General features: G+C 52.3%; 2 protein-coding genes across 2 annotated transcripts in view; one reads left to right on the top strand and one right to left on the bottom strand.

Moving 5' to 3' along the window:
* The window catches only part of SLC4A5 (solute carrier family 4 (sodium bicarbonate cotransporter), member 5), an 89,395-nt gene that overhangs the window by 52,338 nt on the left and 18,193 nt on the right, over window positions 1-18,864 (top strand). Inside the window, exons 8-17 of the mRNA XM_005869430.2 lie at window positions 380-475; window positions 3,484-3,539; window positions 7,119-7,276; window positions 7,937-8,024; window positions 9,073-9,227; window positions 9,607-9,792; window positions 11,071-11,245; window positions 13,038-13,171; window positions 13,804-14,075; window positions 16,467-16,525. Of these exons, the coding sequence (XP_005869492.1) occupies window positions 380-475; window positions 3,484-3,539; window positions 7,119-7,276; window positions 7,937-8,024; window positions 9,073-9,227; window positions 9,607-9,792; window positions 11,071-11,245; window positions 13,038-13,171; window positions 13,804-14,075; window positions 16,467-16,525 (1,379 nt within the window). The remainder of the gene's footprint in view (window positions 1-379; window positions 476-3,483; window positions 3,540-7,118; window positions 7,277-7,936; window positions 8,025-9,072; window positions 9,228-9,606; window positions 9,793-11,070; window positions 11,246-13,037; window positions 13,172-13,803; window positions 14,076-16,466; window positions 16,526-18,864) is intronic.
* MTHFD2 (methylenetetrahydrofolate dehydrogenase (NADP+ dependent) 2, methenyltetrahydrofolate cyclohydrolase) overlaps window positions 17,918-18,864 on the bottom strand; it is a 34,338-nt gene continuing 33,391 nt past the window's right edge. The window contains exon 8 of the mRNA XM_014542257.1: window positions 17,918-17,930. The gene's annotated coding sequence lies outside the window, so the exon portion shown is untranslated. The remainder of the gene's footprint in view (window positions 17,931-18,864) is intronic.

The following is an 18,864-nucleotide window of genomic DNA, read 5'->3' as shown; positions in this document are numbered from 1 at the left end:
CCATTTGACAAATGAGAAGCCTGGGGCACAGAGAGGTTAAGTTACTTGCCTAAGGTCACACAGCCAAGCTAGAGGTGCAATCCGGGATAAAGCCAGGCCATCTACAACACCTGTGGCTATTGGATCAATTGGTCATCTCTCTCACTTTCAACAGTACAAATATTTAATCTTGTTCAGACAGTTAACTTGCTTCAAAAAAAAAGAAGCCCCCCAAACAAGAACAAAAAACAGAACAACAAAAACACCCTCTTCCTGGAAGGAGAAAAGACAGGTCTTGTAGCCCAGCTTTGTTCAGGAGAAATGACAATACGCTTAGTACCACATCGATGGGGAGGCAAACCCAGGCTCCAAGGCAAACCCCCTCTGCTCCTCCTCCCAGGTCGAAGCCTAGCCCGGAGCCCCCCAGCCGGCCCCAGCCTACACCGCTCCACCGAGGACCTGCGGGTGCAGCCACGCGTAAGCTACGGCCATCTGTGTGAGTGTCCTCTGCCACTGCGCCACAGCGTCTTCGTCACGGCCTGGTCCTGGCTGTGGCAGCCGTGGAATGTTGGCTTTCGTCCTCTTTCAAAGGCAGAGGAGACAAAGCCCAGGGCCTGTCTAGAATTCTCAGGACAGGAGCCAGGAAAATTCTAACTTTCACCGAAAGCTGGTCTACTCTCAGAGCCTAATTTACTACCGTACATTTTTATTTTCCTCACCCGAGGATATTTTTCCATTGATTTTTAGGGAGAGTGGAAGAGAGAGGGAAAGACAGAGAGAAACATCGAAATGAGAGAGGCATGTCGATTGGTTGCCTCCTACACGAGCCCTGACCAGAATAGAACTTGGGACCCTTTGGTCTGCAGGCCGATGCTCTATCCACTGAGCCAACCTGGCTAGGGCTACTACCATAATTTTCTATATAATTATTCTGGAAAAAATGCAGCTCTAAATCAAGTCCTGACATAATCACTACCCAGTCCTATGTGCTAGGCCAGGGGTCCTCAAACTACGGCCCGCGGGCCACATGCAAATACAAATATTGTATTTGTTCCCGTTTTGTTTTTTTACTTCAAAATAAGATATGTGCAGTGTGCATAGGAATTTGTTCATAGTTTTTTTTTTTAAACTATAGTCCGGCCCTCCAATGGTCTTAGGGACAGTGAACTGGCCCCCTGTTTAAAAAGTTTGAGGACCCCTGTGCTAGGCATTTGTAACTTAGTTTATACCTTGGTTTTCATCAAATTGATCATTAGCCCTGTTTTTGGTAAAAAGCCTTCCTAGAAACAGAATTAAAAACATGGGAGGTACCTCCCCCACCCCCCAGGACAGAGACTGCTCCCATCACTGGGTGACAGTCTCGAGCCACCAGGACAATGAAACGCTGCAGTCACAGCCCCTGAGTGCCGGGGAGGTGCCTGGTTGCACACGGGGCTTTTTCAGACAGTTCATCAGAGATGAACAGGACGGGTGAGCTACGAGGCAAAGAAAAGAGGGGACTTGGAAATGAAAAGAAAAGGCAGTGTGAAAATAAATACTCTTTTTTCCTTTAAAGACTTTCACTAAAATGCCAAGATATGAGCAAACGCAGCCTAGGGCTGTGCCCCTACCAGGCCTGAGGGATGTTTCGGGAGGAGCTGTGGCCCTTGTCCGAGGCCTCAGCTGCAGTGTGTCGTGGGCTTTTTTCTCTATTTGTAGTGACCCTGGGTCCTCATAGTCCCCCCTGGACTTGGTTATTGCACGCAGGGGCGCCAGGGGGCAGCAGTGAGCAGGCAGTGAAGGTCTTCAGTTATTTGCTGTGGATGAGGTCTCCCCTGCGTTGTGCTGCAGGGTTGGGGACCCCAACAAAAGGCATGAATAAGCGCTTACAGCGTGTGTGCAGGTGGCGCCCGGAAAGCTCAGTGAGGAGGGGCTATTCCTGAGTCTTCTGTGGATGAGGTCTCCCCTGCGTTGTGCTGCAGGGTTGGGGACCCCAACAAAAGGCATGAATAAGCGCTTACAGCATGTGTGCAGGTGGCGCCCGGGAAAGCTCAGTGAGGAGGGGCTATTCCTGAGTCTTGGAGAATAAATAGGAAGGCGTTTTCCAGGAAGGAGAAGGGTGTTCTAAGCAAGGGAGACAAACAGCAGGTGCAGGAAGGCTGTGGAGGGCGCTGTGTACTCAGGTCTGGATGTAGTGGTTCGGTAATGAGGAGTGTCAGGCCTGCGGGAGAGAGGGTCCCACTGAAGGGGCCTCTGTGCCCTGCAGAAAGGCCCAGCCTGTATTCTAATGGCAGAGGGGCCCCGGAGAAGTTTTAAGCAGGGGCAGACCATGATCAGATTTTTATTTGAGAGAGATCAGCCCAGTGTGGGCGTGGCAGCGACAGGAGTGGTAAGATTGAGCAAGGATGGAGGGCTTGAAGTCTCTGGAGGGGACGAGGGCAAAACAGGCCCTCAGGGGAGGCCAGGAGGAGAGGCTCTGGATGGAAGGAAGAGGAGGGGGGGCCAAGGGAGCATGTTCTGGAAGTGAGGGGACACCCAGGCCGCCGAAAGCCAAGAAGTGACAGGTCTGAGAGTGTCCCCGGGGTCTGGCTGAGCTTCTCCTGCCTTAACCAAAGAGGCGAATTATTGAGCCTTTCAAGTAATTCACCACCACTCTTCTTCCCACCTTCCCTCCCTCTGCCAGCCCAAATCCTTAGCCATCTTTAAAGACTGACATGGGGCCTAGCCGGTTCAGCTCAGTGGGTAGAGTGTTGGCCTGTGGACTAAATGGTCCCGGGTTCAATTCTGGTCAAGGGCACATGCCTGGGTTGCAAGCTCAATCCCCAGTGGGGAGGCATGCAGGAGAGAGCCGATCAATGATTCTCTCTCATCACTGATGTTTCTATCTCTCTCTCCCTCTCCCTTCCTCTCTGAAATCAATAAAAATATATATAAAAAGAAAAAGACTCACATGGGTCATGGAGGATGAGATGAAACTCGTCTTCTCTCTCCAACAAAGTCCAAGCTTAGCGACACCTCCCCACCCCCAGGGTCTGGCACAGAACAGACATCTTTGTCTCTGCCCAGAAGGTGGTCTCTGCCCAGGAAAAGGGGGTGAGGGTAGAGACAAGAATATAGCAGATTGAGTAGTGAGAAGGGAGAAGTAGAACCTGGGGTCTGGTAACTCTTTTAAGAGAGCCGCCAGCCCTGGCTGTGCAGCTCATTTGGTTAGAGCATCATCTCATTAGGCCAAGGTTTTGGATTCGATCTCTGATCAGGGCACATGCAAGAATCAACTGATGAATGCATAAACAAGTGGAACAACAAATCCATGTTAAGAAATTAAAATTTAAAAAAAGAGAGAGAGAGACAGCTGTCATTGGAGGGAAGAAAAGAGAGTGGAGGCCAGCTCAAGGGGGCTGCAGGATTAGGGGAGAGGGGCTCTTCCTTTGCTTATGAAGATGGAAAGCATGTGTAGGGACCCGGGAGAAAGGACCTGAGAGAGCCTGGCTTCCCCTGATGGACCTTCTTTTCCTTCTCTCCTAGGTCATGTCCAGAGCAGAAGCATGAATGATATTCCTCGCACCCAAAACCCAGACCAGGTAGTAAAGCCCTTGCACTGGGCCGCCGTGAGGGGCCAGGGTAGGCAGACGCCTTTGGTTCCACGGGCAGGGAGCCCCTGTGAGCAGGGCTCCACTCTCATGAAGGAGCGGGAGTCTCCAGGAAGTTATATATTTAAATGCCATTTAACAAAGAAAAATCAACCCAAAAAATGAGTTCGCGTGTCACCTCTGACACGCGTGTCATAGGTTCGCCATCACTGCTCTATGGGCAGGGCTCCATTCTCATGAAGGAGCGGGAGTCTCCAGGAAGGACATGGGCAGCGGAGGTGGGGGGGCACTCTGGGCTGCCTGGTGACTCTGCCCACTCCATTGCTTGGGTGTTGACTGAGCCCCAAGTACTGGCTCTGTGCCTGGCCCGGGGAGGGGTGGGGGGCAGAGAAGCATGCCTCTGAGTTTGGGATTTGTTGGAGAGAGAAGACCAGCACGCAGGGTTTCACCTGCTGTATGGCACACAAGTACCTCTAAAGATGGAGTGGGATTTGGGCTGGTACAGACTCGCGGTGGGGCCTCTCTGTGGGGACAGCAGTGGTAGCGAATCGTTTGGACCGCCCAGCAGAGCGTCTTCTCCTTGCCTGGGCCAGGATAAAGGCAGTCCCTGCCTCCCGCCAGCCTGGCTGAAATCTCCTGATGACATTTCCCACAACAGGTTGAGTCCACGTTCTAAGGCCCACAGCCCGGGAACCCTGTGGCTCTGCCCCTTGGGGAAGCCCAGAGGAACCCCCTCAATTCCAACCCCTGCACACCTCAAGGGCAGAGTCGCATGGTCCCCTTGCTTGTGCCCCCAGGAGTGGGAAGGAAGGTGATGAAAGAGACCTGAAATTTGGTGAAGACTTCTCAGGAACTTGGGAGAAGGCCTGGCCTTCGGGGCACCCCAAGTTTGGTAGCAGGAGAAACAAAAGCAGTCCCTCACATAAGTATCATGAGGACCATTTGGTGGCCAAATAATAAAAGAACAATAATAACAGCATCAGCCAACACTTAAGACCCACACACTGCACGCGCCACACCATGCATCATGAAGGTCTGTATCATCTCCTATCTACTGGGGAGAACATTGGACCTTAAAGCAGTTAAATAACGTGCCCAAGTTCATGCAGCAGAAGCATGACTAGACCCAGACAGTCTGCCGAGAGCCCTTAATTTGGAAGTGACTTAGCACTGCGTATTCTGGGATATTATTTAGAGAAGATCCCACTTTAGCACACAGACAACGGGGCCGAGATAAGGAAGCATTGCCTAGTCCATTTTAATAAATGTCTAAGTGGCAACAAGAAGAGCAGCTGTCACTTTCCCCTGGCAACGCTGCCTTGATTTAGGGACTGGAGCCACGTCCCACGTCCAGCTCTCCTGACTGGCCAGCTGATACTGCTTCTCAGTACTGTTTGCAGCCGCAAAGGCTTGTTGTGGGAACAGCGGTTTGTCCGCCAGTGGGCGCTCTTTAGGCTCCAGCCCAGAGGCGTTGCTCTGCAGGCTCTTTCTTCTTGGCTCCCCACCTGCCCTGGGCAGTCCGTGGGTTCCCGGCGAAGCAGAGGGTGGATTCAGACACAATAGTTGTGTGTGGTCACTCGACAGAGCTGGACCAGACTCCCTATGGGTTCAGTAAGTAGGGTCAGCAAGGCCCTGGTCCAAACCCTGGCCAAGCCAGGTGGCCAGAACGGCAGCATGGCCCACTTCTGGGATGTCACCACCCCGCCGGCCTCTTTACCAAACTGTCGCCACCTGCCAGGGAGGACCACGGCCCGTTTCAGCTCCTCTCCTCTCCTGGATTATGAGTGTGCTGTTGAGGCCAAGCCAGGTGGCCAGAACGGCAGCATGGCCCACTTCTGGGATGTCACCACCCCGCCGGCCTCTTTACCAAACTGTCGCCACCTGCCAGGGAGGACCACGGCCCGTTTCAGCTCCTCTCCTCTCCTCTTCTGGATTATGAGTGTGCTGTTGGGCTGCCCCCAAGCCTTGTTGTTTTCAAAGACTCCTTCTCCAGGGCACTCCTGCCACCCCTCCGCTCCTCCTGTCCCCTGGACCTGCTCCCCACCTGATGCTTGTGGGCACAGAGCGGGCAGGGGGGCCGCGGCTGCCCTGGCACACCAAGCCCTCCATCCTGAAGAATGCTGCTTATGAATCAGCTGACTGGCTGGGACAAAGGGACTTTCTGAGTTGTGAGGACTCTGGCCTTCCCGCTAACTCCTGGCCCGGCTTGTTCTCACTGCGTTAGGGTCCTTGGGGCTGTGGCCTGGGTGGCTGTAGAGAGTTTCAGTTTGGGATTGGATGTAAAACATTACAAGGGTGCAGCCCTTGCTCACATGCCCTTGCTCATGCTGGTAGGCCACCCAGCCCCTTGTGCATCACGCCCACCATGAGTGAGTCAGGGACATGGAGCTTATGGGAAACGGACATGTCTGTGCCCACAGGAGAGACACAGGAGAAACGGGTGGCAAGCTTGTGGGGTCCGTAGGATCTCTCTGAAGCGCTCACCTCTAACTTCTGGGCCCTTTCTTCCTTTGATGGCCACTGTGGACTTCCACCAGCCCTGCCCTCCCAGATGCTCCCTCTCCACCATCTCTACAAGTTATCTCTGTCCCTGGCCCATCCCTTGCTGCCCAAAGGGAAAGCGATCTGAAAAACTAGTGCATCCTAAGATGTGAGCTTGTATGGGACCCTCCCTGGGCATGTTCCTCGTATAAGAGGGCTCGGAAGGAATGGCGGCATAAACGCAGGCGGTGGGAATACGTTTGGGAAGAGGACTTGTCTCCAGCACCTCTCCCATCAGCCCCCTTGCTCTATGTGACCTCCTGCTCTGAACAGACACTAGCCAGAGGGCCTGGCGAGAGGGCACCTGGAAAGTCTCGGTTGTAAAGTCTCAGAAGCTACGAGTTTCCTGGGAGATCCCCTGGGGGTGACTTAGGGGCCCATAAGTCTCCTACAGACTTGGAAGTGTGGTCCAGGGGTTCCTGTGAGCCAGGAAGCGGTGGCAAAGGGAACACACAGTGCATCGGCCTGGCCATCAGAAGGGGGCCCGTCCCTTCCGCGGCCACCCAAGGTGAAGGCTGGGCGGGGGGTGGGAAGCTGCAGTGCAAGGGCCAAGGGTCCCTCTGCTTGAGCCGCAGAGGCTGGGGGATGAGACCAGACACCCCGCACGCCCTCAGCTCACACTTCAGTTGAGCAAAGTTTTTACTCATCAAGGAATGTCTTAGGGATCAAGTCATTGCCTGCTCCTCCCTGTCTCCACAGGCCTTGTTGGTCCCGGGGGTTAACAAAGGTTGAGTCTCTCATCTGCAGAAGGGGGGAGAGTGGTTATTTCTCTCGGTCTCTTGAGACAGACTGGGGGAACCTTTCCAAGTTAGGGCTCCACAGCCATCTGAAGGGGGGTGAGGGAGTGAGAGCTGGAACTTCTCATCTGCAGAAGGGGGGAGAGTGGTTATTTCTCTCAGTCTCTTGAGACAGGCTGGGGGAACTTTTCCAAGTTAGGGCTCCACAGCCATCTGAAGGGGGTGAGGGAGTGAGAGCTGGAACCCCTGCATGTGAGTAACCATGGGCGCCTCGTTTTCCCTCCTTGACCAGCGGAAAAACAAATTCATGAAGAAGATCCCCAAGGACTCAGAAGCCTCCAACGTGCTTGTGGGGGAGGTGGACTTCCTGGACCAGCCCTTCATCGCCTTCGTGCGTCTCATCCAGTCGGCCATGCTGGGAGGGGTGACCGAGGTGCCCGTCCCCACCAGGTGAGGGGCCATTGAAATCTGCCCCCCACGACCGCCTTCAGGCGATGACCTGTCCATGCAGTCCGCATGCAGTGCTGGTGAAGACACCCCTAAAACAGGGAGGGACAGTAGGGAATTGGCTGGGGAGGAAAGTCTTCTCACTTGGGAAGAGTTTTAGAGCGTTTAGTTAAAGCAATCACTCGAAAGCAGGAGCCAACAGCTGGGAGAGATGCTCTTGGTGGCTCTGGGAACCAGAACATGGCGAGGATGCTCGAGGGAGAGCTGTGGGAGTGAAGAGGAAATGTCTTTCCAAAACAAACATGGGAGTCAAAAGAGGGAAGGAGCCCGGCTGGTGTGGCTCAGTGGTTGAGTGTCAACCTATGAACCAGGAGGTCATGGTTCAATTTCTGGTCAGGGCACATGCCCGGGTTGTGGGCTTGATTTCCAGTAGGGGGCGTGCAAGAGGCAGCTGATCAATGATTCTCACCAATGTTTCTATCTCTCCCTTTCCCTTCCTCTGAAAATCAATTAAAAAAATTTTTTTTAAAAAGAAGGAATAGACAAGTTTACAGCCAGTTAAAAAGTTGAATGGATACTGTTTGGAGCCAGAGAACCCTTCTCTTCACCTGCTTCTGTTTTTCCTTCTCACTTCCCTCCTCCTCCTCCTTCATCTCCTTGCAGATTTCTGTTCATACTGCTGGGACCTTCTGGGAGAGCAAAGTCCTACAATGAAATTGGCCGAGCCATTGCCACCCTCATGGTAGATGATGTAAGTGGGAACGAGAAATGTATTCCCAATGTCATGGCTCCTGAATCAAGCACTGAGCCTTCACTCATTCATTTATCCAATAGGCACATTGAGTACCTACTGTGTGCAGGCTCTGTGTAGGTGCTGAGGATTATGAGGATGAGGGATTAGTCATCCTCATAATAGTTGATGCCCTTTAGGAGCATCAACCGAGTGGGGAGACAGACCTATAATCCAGGAAGTCATAGCAGGCTTCACATGAGGGGCTTTAAAGCTACGATGAGCAGGAGGAGGTAGGTAGACCCACTATGAGCCTGGAGGCAGGCATTCCAGACAAAGGGAACAGGGGCCAAGGTTGGGAGACAGAGAAGCTGGATGGAAGTGGTTCAACGTAGGCTCAGTGTTAGAGCTTCGAGAGCAGGAGGTGTCACAGAGAGGTGAGTCAGAGACCACACTGAGCCTGTGGGCGGAGCCTAGAGTGCATACTCCTCCAGGAGTGACGGTGTTAGAGCTTCGAGAGCAGGAGGTGTCACAGAGAGGGAGTCAGAGACCACACTGAGCCTGTGGGCGGAGCCGAGAGTGCATACTCCTCCAGGAGTGACAGGGAGCCTAGAGGACTTTAGCCACAGGCAGGATCCCATCAGATCTGCAAGTCAGAACGAATACTCTGGAGACACTGTGGAATGAGGCAACCGACCCTCCAAGGATGAAAGGCTAGGAAGTTACAGACAGATTTGAAACAGCTGAGCTTCTCGTGCGGGCTCTGCACAGGTTTTCTAATGAGCGTGCTCTGTGCAAAACTGAAAGCAGGAAGGTTGCCACTCAACAAAAGCCCGACAGTCAGAACGCGGAGGCCTGGCCTTCATATCCAAGAGGGACCAGCTGTCCCCAAGGCTGCTGTTTCCCAGTGGTCTTAAGTCACCTGCCGGGTGGTGGTTCTCATTTCAAAATCTGAGAGCAAATTGGCGGCAGGAGCAACGGGTCAAAGTGATTTTCTCCTGGCGTGCTCCCGGGAGGCGGGTAACAAGGAGACGTCGGGCAGAGAGCTGACTGTTCTCCTCACGGCCAGCTCTTCAGCGACGTGGCCTATAAAGCCCGCAATCGGGAGGATCTGATCGCTGGCATCGACGAGTTTCTGGATGAGGTCATCGTCCTTCCCCCTGGAGAATGGGACCCAAATATCCGAATCGAGCCCCCCAAGAAGGTGCCCTCTGCAGACAAGAGGTGAGTATGTGAATGGAGGGGTGGCGAGGGCAGGGAGTGGTACAAGGGAAACTTCAAGTCTGGCCCTTTCTTTTCTCGTTTTGGATTTAAAAGGAAGATGTCACCATATTGGGGTTTATACCTTTTCCCCCCAGTTTCATTTTATTTATCTCTAAAAAAAATCAGAAGCAAATATGCTGAATTTAAACATCTGTAAAATCTGGGTGACCTGTGTGTGGGTATTGTTCCATCATTTTCCACATTTTTCTCTGTATTTTAAGATATTTTATAATTTTTGTTGGAGAAATAAGAGGTATTCTGGGAACAGTTCGGCGGGGGGCGGGTTGAGCCCTTCCCAGGATTGAGAGCCCCATGTCCCAGGTCCCCCTTCTTCTTCCAGGAAATCCGTGTTCTCCCTGACCGAGCTAGGCCAGATGAACGGCTCTGTGGCAGGAGGCGGCGCGGCTGCAGGAGGAGGCCCTGGAGGTGGCAGTGGCGGTGGTGGGGTCAGCGGAGGGAGCAGGATGGATGACAGAGAGATGCCGGCCAAGCACGAGATCGGGGAAGAGCTTATCTGGACAGGAAGGTGCCCACCCCAGGCCTGGCATCCTTTAGATGCGTCTCCTTCCCACCCTCCCTGCAGGAACCTTCCCCACCTCTCCCTGCAGCGCCCACTCCGCACCATGAGGTCTGGCCTGGGGTCTGGCCATTGCACTCTTTTCTCCCTCATACCCTCAAAGCCCCTCCTGCATCCAGCAGAAGGGTTCCCACAGGCGAGGACAGGCGGGACCCAGCACAGGAATGGAGGGACCCAAACTTTTCTTTAGACTCCCCTTGTGACCTCTATTAGATTTCCGGGGCTGCCACAATCAAGTATCACAGACGAGGTGGCTTCAACCACAGAACTTGATTCTCTCACAGTTCTGGAGGCTAGAAGTTCCCAGTCGGAAGGTCAGCAGGGCTGTGCTGCCTCTGAGACCCTGGAGAGAACGCTTCCTTGCGTCTTCCTAGCTTCTGGTGGTGCCATCAGTCCTCGTGTTCCCTGTCTGCCTCCATTGTCACATGGCACTTTCCTCTTCATGAGGACACCAGTCATATTGAAAGGGGGCCCACCCCAATGACCTCGTCCTAGCTCAGCTGTGGGCAAACTACGGCCCGCGGGCCGGATCCGGCCCGTTTGAAATGAATAAAACTAAAAAAAAAAAAGACCGTACCCTTTTATGTAATGATGTTTACTTTGAATTTATATTAGTTCACACAAACACTCCATCCATGCTTTTGTTCCGGCCCTCCGGTCCAGTTTAAGAACCATTGTGGCCCTCGAGTCAAAAAGTTTGCCCACCCCTGTCCTAGCTCCACTGCATCTACAAAGGCCCTGTTTCCAAATGAGGTCACATTCACAGGTGCCAGAGGTTAAGATTCCAAGATGCCTTTTGGGAGAACACAGTGAACCTGTGTTATAATCTGGGCTGTCTCTACCTCGGATTCGAACACAGCTGTGTTTACCGAGCTCAGGTGCCCTGCGGATGTCAGGGACGTGAGGAGGACGGCTGTCTGTGGACCCCAGGGTTTCCATTCCCTGTGGAATGTTAGGTCTACCCCAGGGCATATTCCCATCAGGCCTTCCCCCTCCCATCCAAGCTTCTTTTGACCACGCTTCTCAGCGGAGATGGCGCCGACCTCAAACTTTCAGTCCTAAGAGAACTCTTTCCTGGTCTTAAACATTCTGGTGGAAAGATCCTTGCCCCCACCCACTCCTAGTCAAGTTCCCTTCCTCGCGCCAGACTCTGCAGACTTGTTAACAGCCCTGCCCCTGCCCTGGTGTTTGTGGTGAGACAGCAGCGCTGGGGCCTGTCTTAAGCAGGTGCTTCGGGGGCCTGTGCCTGGATGTCAAGAGGAAGTTGCCCTGGTTCCTAAGTGACTTCTACGATGGCTTCCACATTCAGTCCATCTCTGCCATCCTATTCATCTACCTCGGCTGCATCACCAATGCGATCACCTTTGGAGGGCTTCTGGGGGACGCCACTGACAATTATCAGGTGTGTGTGCAGGACATGCGTGCAAACCTCAGTAAAATCTGCTGCCACTGGGTGGCAGTAAGGAGCTTTGTCCTATAATCTCCAAACCAAGTCTACCATCCAGGCTCAGACCATCACTTTTAGTAATCCTTTACCCTTCAAAAAGTTAGTAACAAGATCTTAAAAGACCTACTAGTAAGGCTAAATCATGTTACTAAAAAACTAAATTTAAGGATTGTGTAAATCCAACTTTTAAGGGGAATCATCTGCTCTATTTGCTACTTTCCACACTGCTTGAATGAACTTAACACAATTAACAAGTTGTTGATTGTGGCCTTCTCCTCACACTTAAAAAACCCCACCAACCTAAAATTCTTAACTTGGAGTTAAGACATATTTAGAATGATGATAAACTGTTTCCATGACAATACAGGCCTCCCTGGGGAAAACACCCGCTCAGCAGACATTAGCTTGAGCTCCAAACAAGGGTCTTCTCTGAAGGGGGCCCTCGAGAGAGAACCACTAGAAAGCTCAAATCATTCAGGTGAAGACACGTTTTCCCAGATAAACTGAGATGAACCCCTATCGCCAGCCCACACCACTCTCCTGAGCTGCAGGTCCAATATCCAGCTGCCTCTGGGCCTATTCATTTGGGATCCCCCAACTCTCAGTGTCTACATGGCATCCACTATCTTCCCTCCAGACCTGCTGTTCTACCATCACAGCCGGTGACACCATGGTTCACCCCGTTATCCACGTACCGACTCAATAACCCAGCTTCCCCGAGTGGCCCTCATAGCATGGTCATACCTGCTCTCACACCTCATCTCCCAGTGTTCCCTTCTCAGATCCCTGTCCGCCTCACGCATTCTGCATTGTTTTCCGTCAATCCTTTTTCATTGCTCAGTTCCTCTAAGCCATGCTCCCTTCAGGTCCAGCCTTTGTATACAGTGTTCCCTCTTCCTGGGACACTCTCATCACTCCACTTCGTCTCTGATCAGTTTTTGGGTATCAGCTTCCACATATCTACTACTGGAGAGGCCTTCCTCACCGCTCCTTTACTCCTACTGTGTGCTCCTCTGGCACCCTCGCCTTATCCCAGCTTCTCATACTCCTTAGCAGTGGTTCTCAACAAGGGATGATTTTGACCCACCAGGAGACATTGGGTAGTATCTAGAGATAGTGTGGGTTGTCATAACTGGGAAGGGGTGCTACTGGCATTTAGTGGGTAGAGGCCAGGGATGCTGCTAAACACCCTGCAAGGCACAGCACAGCCCCCACACAAAGAAGTATCAAGCTTGAAATGTCAGTAGTACTGAAGTTGAGAAACTGCTGTATAGAAATTGCCTGGTTACTCATCTATATCTCCCACTAGACTGAAAATGCATGATCTTGTTTACTGATGGGTCCCCAGTAGTTAGCACAATGCCTGATACATAGTAGGCACTTAGTGAATTTTGAATGAATGAATGGTCTAACCTCCAAAAGCACCTAGTAGAATGACTGAGTGATTGGATGGGTAAATGGGCTGTCCTCTGAGAGTAGCATGGGCACGGGGACCAGTAGAACCATTGGCAGCCCTGTTTCCTAGGTCCCAGGGTGCCAAAAGGAAGTCACACAGGACCTTCATCCCAGTGGAATTCGAGTGATGTGGGGGGGTTGTGGGGTAGGAGATGAACAGAGTTTGGGAAGCAGAGGGCCTAGAATAAAGGATGAGCACTGTGGCCTAGGTCCCTGGTGAGACAGGTATGATCTGTTTTGTGCCAAAGGACCCCTTCTGTCTCCCGGAGCCTCACATTCCTTGTGCCCCCAGGGAGTGATGGAGAGCTTCCTGGGCACCGCCATGGCCGGCTTCTTGTTCTGCCTCTTCTCGGGACAGCCTCTCATCATCCTGAGCAGCACAGGGCCCATCCTCATCTTCGAGAAGCTCCTCTTTGACTTTAGCAAGTAGGTGTTCCTCGGGCGGTCTGCTGAGACTGGGGTGGGGGAGGCAGGGGCGATCAGGTCCAAAGCTGTCCTTACCTGTGCAGAGAGCACTGCCAGGTGGTCCCTCTGACTTCCTCTGGCTACCTGCCTCTCAGTCATCTTAGTGTATATTAGCACAGCGGGTAGGGAGACATCCAGGCAAGACGAGAGGAGAGAATTCACAGCACCCTGCTTGTGAGCAATGATGACTTGGAAGTCAGTGCAGGGCATGAGAAGTTGAGCTGGAGGTAGGAAGGCTCCATTCTAACCTGGCCAGCCATGAAGCCATTCTAAGGCCTGCCCCAGCCATCAGACTGAAATTCCTTATTATTATTTTTTTTCATTCACATGTTTGTTACCAAAATGTGAGAACTGAGATGTCTTAGACTTAGCACCTTCCTGTCATCCCATGAGATCCTTTTTCAGAATTCTCAAAGACCAGACAACCCCACCCAGGAATTGTTCCAATTGTCCCTGTCCCCGGTCCTCTTGCAGTTCCTAGGAGGGCATCTGTGCCATAGGAGGGACAGATGAGTCATTCAGGGGGTGTCTGGGGAGCCAAGCACAGCCCAGAGCCCTGGGCTGGAGGCCCCTCACTTTCCTCTGCCTTCCAGAGGCAATGGCCTGGACTACATGGAGTTCCGCCTCTGGATTGGCCTGCACTCAGCCATCCAGTGCCTTGTCTTGGTGGCCACGGACGCCAGCTTTATTATCAAGTACATCACCCGCTTCACTGAGGAGGGCTTCTCCACCCTCATCAGCTTCATCTTCATCTACGATGCCATCAAGAAGATGATCAGTGCCTTCAAGTACTACCCCATCAACATGGACTTCAAGCCTGACTCCATCACCACCTACAAATGCGAGTGCGTCGCTCCAGACACAGGTGAGCAGTAACCCCAGTGGTGCCCTGGCCACCCCCCCCCCCCCCGCTTCCCCTCATCTGTGTCTCTTCTCAAATGCAGGAGGGTGAGCTTGCTTTGAAGGGCACCTACTGTCCCAAGAGGGCAAAGGCAGAGTCTTGAACCCCGTGTTTGGAAGAAAACCAAGGGGACAGTAACTCTAATGAGGGTCATGCTACCAGAGCCCAGGGGTGTGATCAGAGAATAAAGGAACTGGAACCAGGACAAGTTGTTTTGATTAGAAGAATATGAAAAGGAAAGTTCTAGATTTTAGGAGACTGGGGAGGGGTAGCTAACTGAGGAGGGTTTCTTTCCCAGTCCACGGACCACTTGCTTCCTAATTGTTCATCTTCCCAGTGTTACTGCAAAACCAAGTCGGACTATGGCACAGTCATTGTCACTCTGCAGCACAAAGGCTTGTTTGGGGCACTTTCTTTTTGTTGATCTTGTTTCCATTGTAACTGACTTGTATTCTGTTTATGGATGCTGCACCCACTGACTTGGCTGCTTTCAATCCCAAGTGAGTACCATTTGCAAACACTAGAATTTCAAACTATTTGATACCGGGACACTCTCTGGACTCTTCCATGTTATGATTCTTCCTTCTTCGTCTCAAAGTGGCTTTCCGATAAATCCTACAAAATTCCCCATATAAAAGAATGGCTAAGCCTAAGCAGAAGACATCACAGGAGTGGCTGGTGTGATTGGCAGTGGAAGGAAGCCAGAGCTCACAGTCCCAGGCAGTAGCTGCAAGTCCTCTCCTGTTGAGTGGTAGACTTGAGCCAGCCTTCGTGCCACCTTTTCTATTCCGTTGTTAATTGTGCATCACGTCTTCTTGGTCAATGGCGTGAGGAAAGGCAGCAAATGTCCCTGATCTCTAGGAAATGAAGCTTTCCTCAGAATAATGGTAACAGCCCTCTGGGGCAGCGGTCGCCAACCTTTCGGACCTCACGGGCCACCAGTGGTCTGCAGACCACCGGTTGGCGACCGCTGCCCTGGGGTGCGGAGCTGCTAGGAGTGTTGTGACCTAGGTCGAAGCTAGGTCCCTTACCCACGTCCAGCTGAGTTTCCCCAGAAGTGAGCAACTTAGAGGGCCCTGTGGTCACATCCACCCATGACAGCTTGTTGGGGGCTGACGGAAGCTTCGAGAATAGTCTCTTCTGCCCTCTGGGCCCCTAACCACAGCCAGCAGGAGCCAGATGGGGCTGGCAGCACAGTTCAGATTTGTCACCAGCAAACTGGCGGGCAGGCCTGCTCCCTCCCCAAACCTGCTGCAGAGGTACCGCTCAGTCAGCCTTCCCTGGAGGAGGAAGGCGGGAGGACTTGGCCCTTGCGCACCCATGCAGTGCAGGAGCAAGAGAGAGGGCAGAAGTGGCCCTCCAAGACCTGCCTTTGTAATGAGTGGCCACACCCCCCAGGGCAGGCCTCACAGTTCCTCTCAACTCTTCTCACTGCCCTGATGGAACCCTCACAAGCTCCACTTAGAGTTAGGGATGCTGAGGCTGGACGGGGTTTGTTTCCTCAGCTTCCACTGGAGCAAGCGCAGATTAGAGAAGATAACATCAAAGCCAACCAGCTCTGCAGGCCCAGCTGACCTAAAAACCAACCAACCAAACAAACAAACAAAAATAGCACACGTGGATGGGGCCAGGACCGGGGAGAAGGGAAGTGTGTGTGGAGAGGAGTAGGACAGGGAAGACGCTCGCTGGGTGGAGCTGGGAGGTGTCTAGGCTCTGGGCCAGCCTGCCTGGGATGGGTCATGGCTCCTCCAAGTATGAGCTGTGTGACCTTGGGCAATGGGCAGGTTACTTGACCTCTCTGGGCCTCAGTTACCTCATCTTTAAAATGGGGGGACTTTCTTTAAAATGGGGGGACTTTTTTCAGATTGGGAACTTAGCCAGATGGTGTGTGTAAAGGTTTGGCAAGGTGCATGGCATAGAGTTAAGTTCTTTGAAAATGTTTAAAGACGTGAGTCCAGTGGCCGGTAGGGATGCACAAGGCACGTTATTCACTGATGTGTGTCAGCCCTTGGTCTTGGCAGCAGCTCCCTTACTTCAGGTTATAGAGCCAGCCCTTCAGCATCAGAGAGCAGCTGCCTTAGCCTGGCCCAGCTGGTCTTGGAGCTGTGGCTGGGGGTGGGGGGTGGGGCCCCCCCCCACCACCACCTCCCTGCTCCCCCCTCCTCCCCCGCTGTCCCTGGACAAAGTGAGGAGAGTGCAGAGGGGTGGGGCTCGATGAGCCGCCCTCACAAAGGAGCCAATCCCTGGCTCTGTGGGACTGGAGGAAGATGGGAAGATTGGGGGCCTGGAGTCGGGGGTCACAGGCCCCCTGCCCAGCAGCTGCTGACCCTCCCCATGTCCTACGCTCACCCACAGCGAACATAACCGGGTTCAATGCCTCAGCCCTGCTGCCACCAAACACCAACACTTCTCTGGTAAGTCCTTTCCTCTTACCACTTGAGAGCTTTGTGGGGAGAGTGGGAAAGTTGGGAAACTGAGGCCATCTTATGGCAACCCAGACTTGCAGAGGTCAACCCAGCTGCCAGTCAGGGTCCCCTGTGGAGCCTTGTCAATGCACATGTTAATTTTATGTATATAATCCCTTTTTATAACATGCCTTACTCCATAAGATGGATGTGCATAAATATCACACACACACATACAGGGGCGGTAGACATGAGGAATAAAGAAGGCCGCATAAACAACGCTGTGAACAGTTTCCCATCCACCTTTCTACCTCTTCCTGCCTTTCTACCTGGGATCCCCAGTTCCCACCTGCAGGCCCGTCCCTGTTTACTTCATATTCATGCCCCCTCCTCACTGTGTCTGGTCTGTCCTTGTGCTCAGGGGCCCCAGGCCCTCAGACCTGTCCTGCTTTTCCCAATAATAATGAGCAGTAGCCCCCATTATTAGGATGGAAATAAGGAGAATAATTTATAATAATATGTAATGTATATGTAAAAATTTAATGTGTAAAGATTCAGGCTCCAATGGTGGGAAGTCCGAAACCAGGTGAAGGGTAGGTTGGCACTCGGGGAGATTCTTGAGCCTCTCATGTCCCCAAGGTCGCTCCTTCAGTCACCCCCGCACAGTTAGCTGATGGCTCCGTTGGCAATTTAACCTAAGATTTTTCAAATATCTGATCTTGAGAGAGGAGGAATGGCATCAGCCAGCGCCTGTGTGTGAATACTTATCTGCAAGGTGCTGTGTGTGCTGTGAGGGCTAAGAAGACATGTGGGAACGACCCGGTTGTGCCCTCAAACTTGCTTGTCCTAAGCCTGTGGAGATGAACCTGGAAGGTCCCGGACAGCACACGCAGAGCATGCCATGTGTCAAACACGGGCCAAGCGTGTGCTTCCAAGCTGGGGGGAAGGCCTCCTGCAGACCCTGGAACGCCCTCTGGGCTTAAAGGTCGGCAAAGTGGCTTCTGTAGAGAGAAGTACATTCCCATTCCAGTCGAGGGACCAGCATAGACAGAAGGGCACAAGAGTTTGGAAAGCACAAACCTGTCCAGGACAGTGAGTGAACCATCGGCTGAGACAGTGTGAGGTGAGGGTCGTGCAGGGAAACCACAAGAGATGAGCTGGGAGAGAGAGGTTGGGCCAGACCAATGGAGCAGTGGAGGCATGCTACCCTGCAGGGGGCGTGTTTAATGGCTACAGTGATTCAGGGACACCTGACGTTAGTAGACGGCTGGCCCTCTCTCTTCATGTGTTTTTTCTCCCACCCTGAGCCTTCTCACAGCACCGTGGCCTCACGGTTCCAGAGGGTGAGAGCAGATGCCGCAAGGCCCCTTGAGGCCGCGGCTCAGAACCTGCTCAGAGCCACTTCCTCTCCATCCTGTTGGTCTCAGCGGGCCCTGGGGAGCCCAGATTAAAAGGGGCGGAGAAATAGACTGCACCTTTTGATGAGAACTGTCAGTGTCACGTTGCAAAGGAGTGTGGACACAGGGAATCATAATTCATTGGAGCATTGTCATTATGGCAAACTACCACGCTTCTCTTAATCCACACATCCATTATAATTGCAAGCATCTGTTTACTTCATTATGTACGTGCCTGAAATTTACACATTAAATTTTTAAAAAATATGTTAAATTTTAATACAAATTACTCTCCTTTTATTCCTCCTTTTATTACACTTAGAGACATATGTGAATATATATGTGGGTATATACATATATGCATATATGTACACATAGGTACACTTATGTTAGGAACATATATATGTATGTATGTATATATATGTTAAGAACATATACTGTATATGTATGTATATATAAATATGTGTATAGGAATATACATAAGAATATATCATATACATTCCTCCATATTTATACATATAAAATGGTTGCATGCCCTGGATTTTGGACATCGGGGATACCAAAAGGGGAAGTGCCTGAAGCAGCTGACCCAAGAAGGGTCAAACAAGGGTAGGATATGAGCCCCAATATGTGAGAGGGTGTGTACAGGGATAGGGAAGGGAGTACGTGTGAGACACTCCAGGAAGGAGGTGAGCTGAGCTGGGAGCGAGGCCCGCGGAGGAGGAGGGCATCCCACCCTCTGTGCTTTTCCTCCGGGCTAACACAGCAGTGCATCCTAGAACACAAGTAAGAACACATCTCAGCTTCTACTCTCCCAGCGGAGCCTCCTGTGGTCCTTCCTTAAAGCAACCTGCCTCCAGGAGCATCATTCTGTGGCTGGGCCATGGGGCAGAAAGGCTAGGGCCCCTCAGAGAGCAGGAGGGGCGTGTGGGCTGCCTAGGACTGCAGGGA

The sequence above is a fragment of the Myotis brandtii genome, unplaced genomic scaffold (genome assembly GCF_000412655.1).
Source record: "Myotis brandtii unplaced genomic scaffold, ASM41265v1 scaffold294, whole genome shotgun sequence".
In the NCBI taxonomy this organism is placed as follows: domain Eukaryota; kingdom Metazoa; phylum Chordata; class Mammalia; order Chiroptera; family Vespertilionidae; genus Myotis; species Myotis brandtii.
This window is presented reverse-complemented; position numbering and strand designations above follow the sequence as displayed.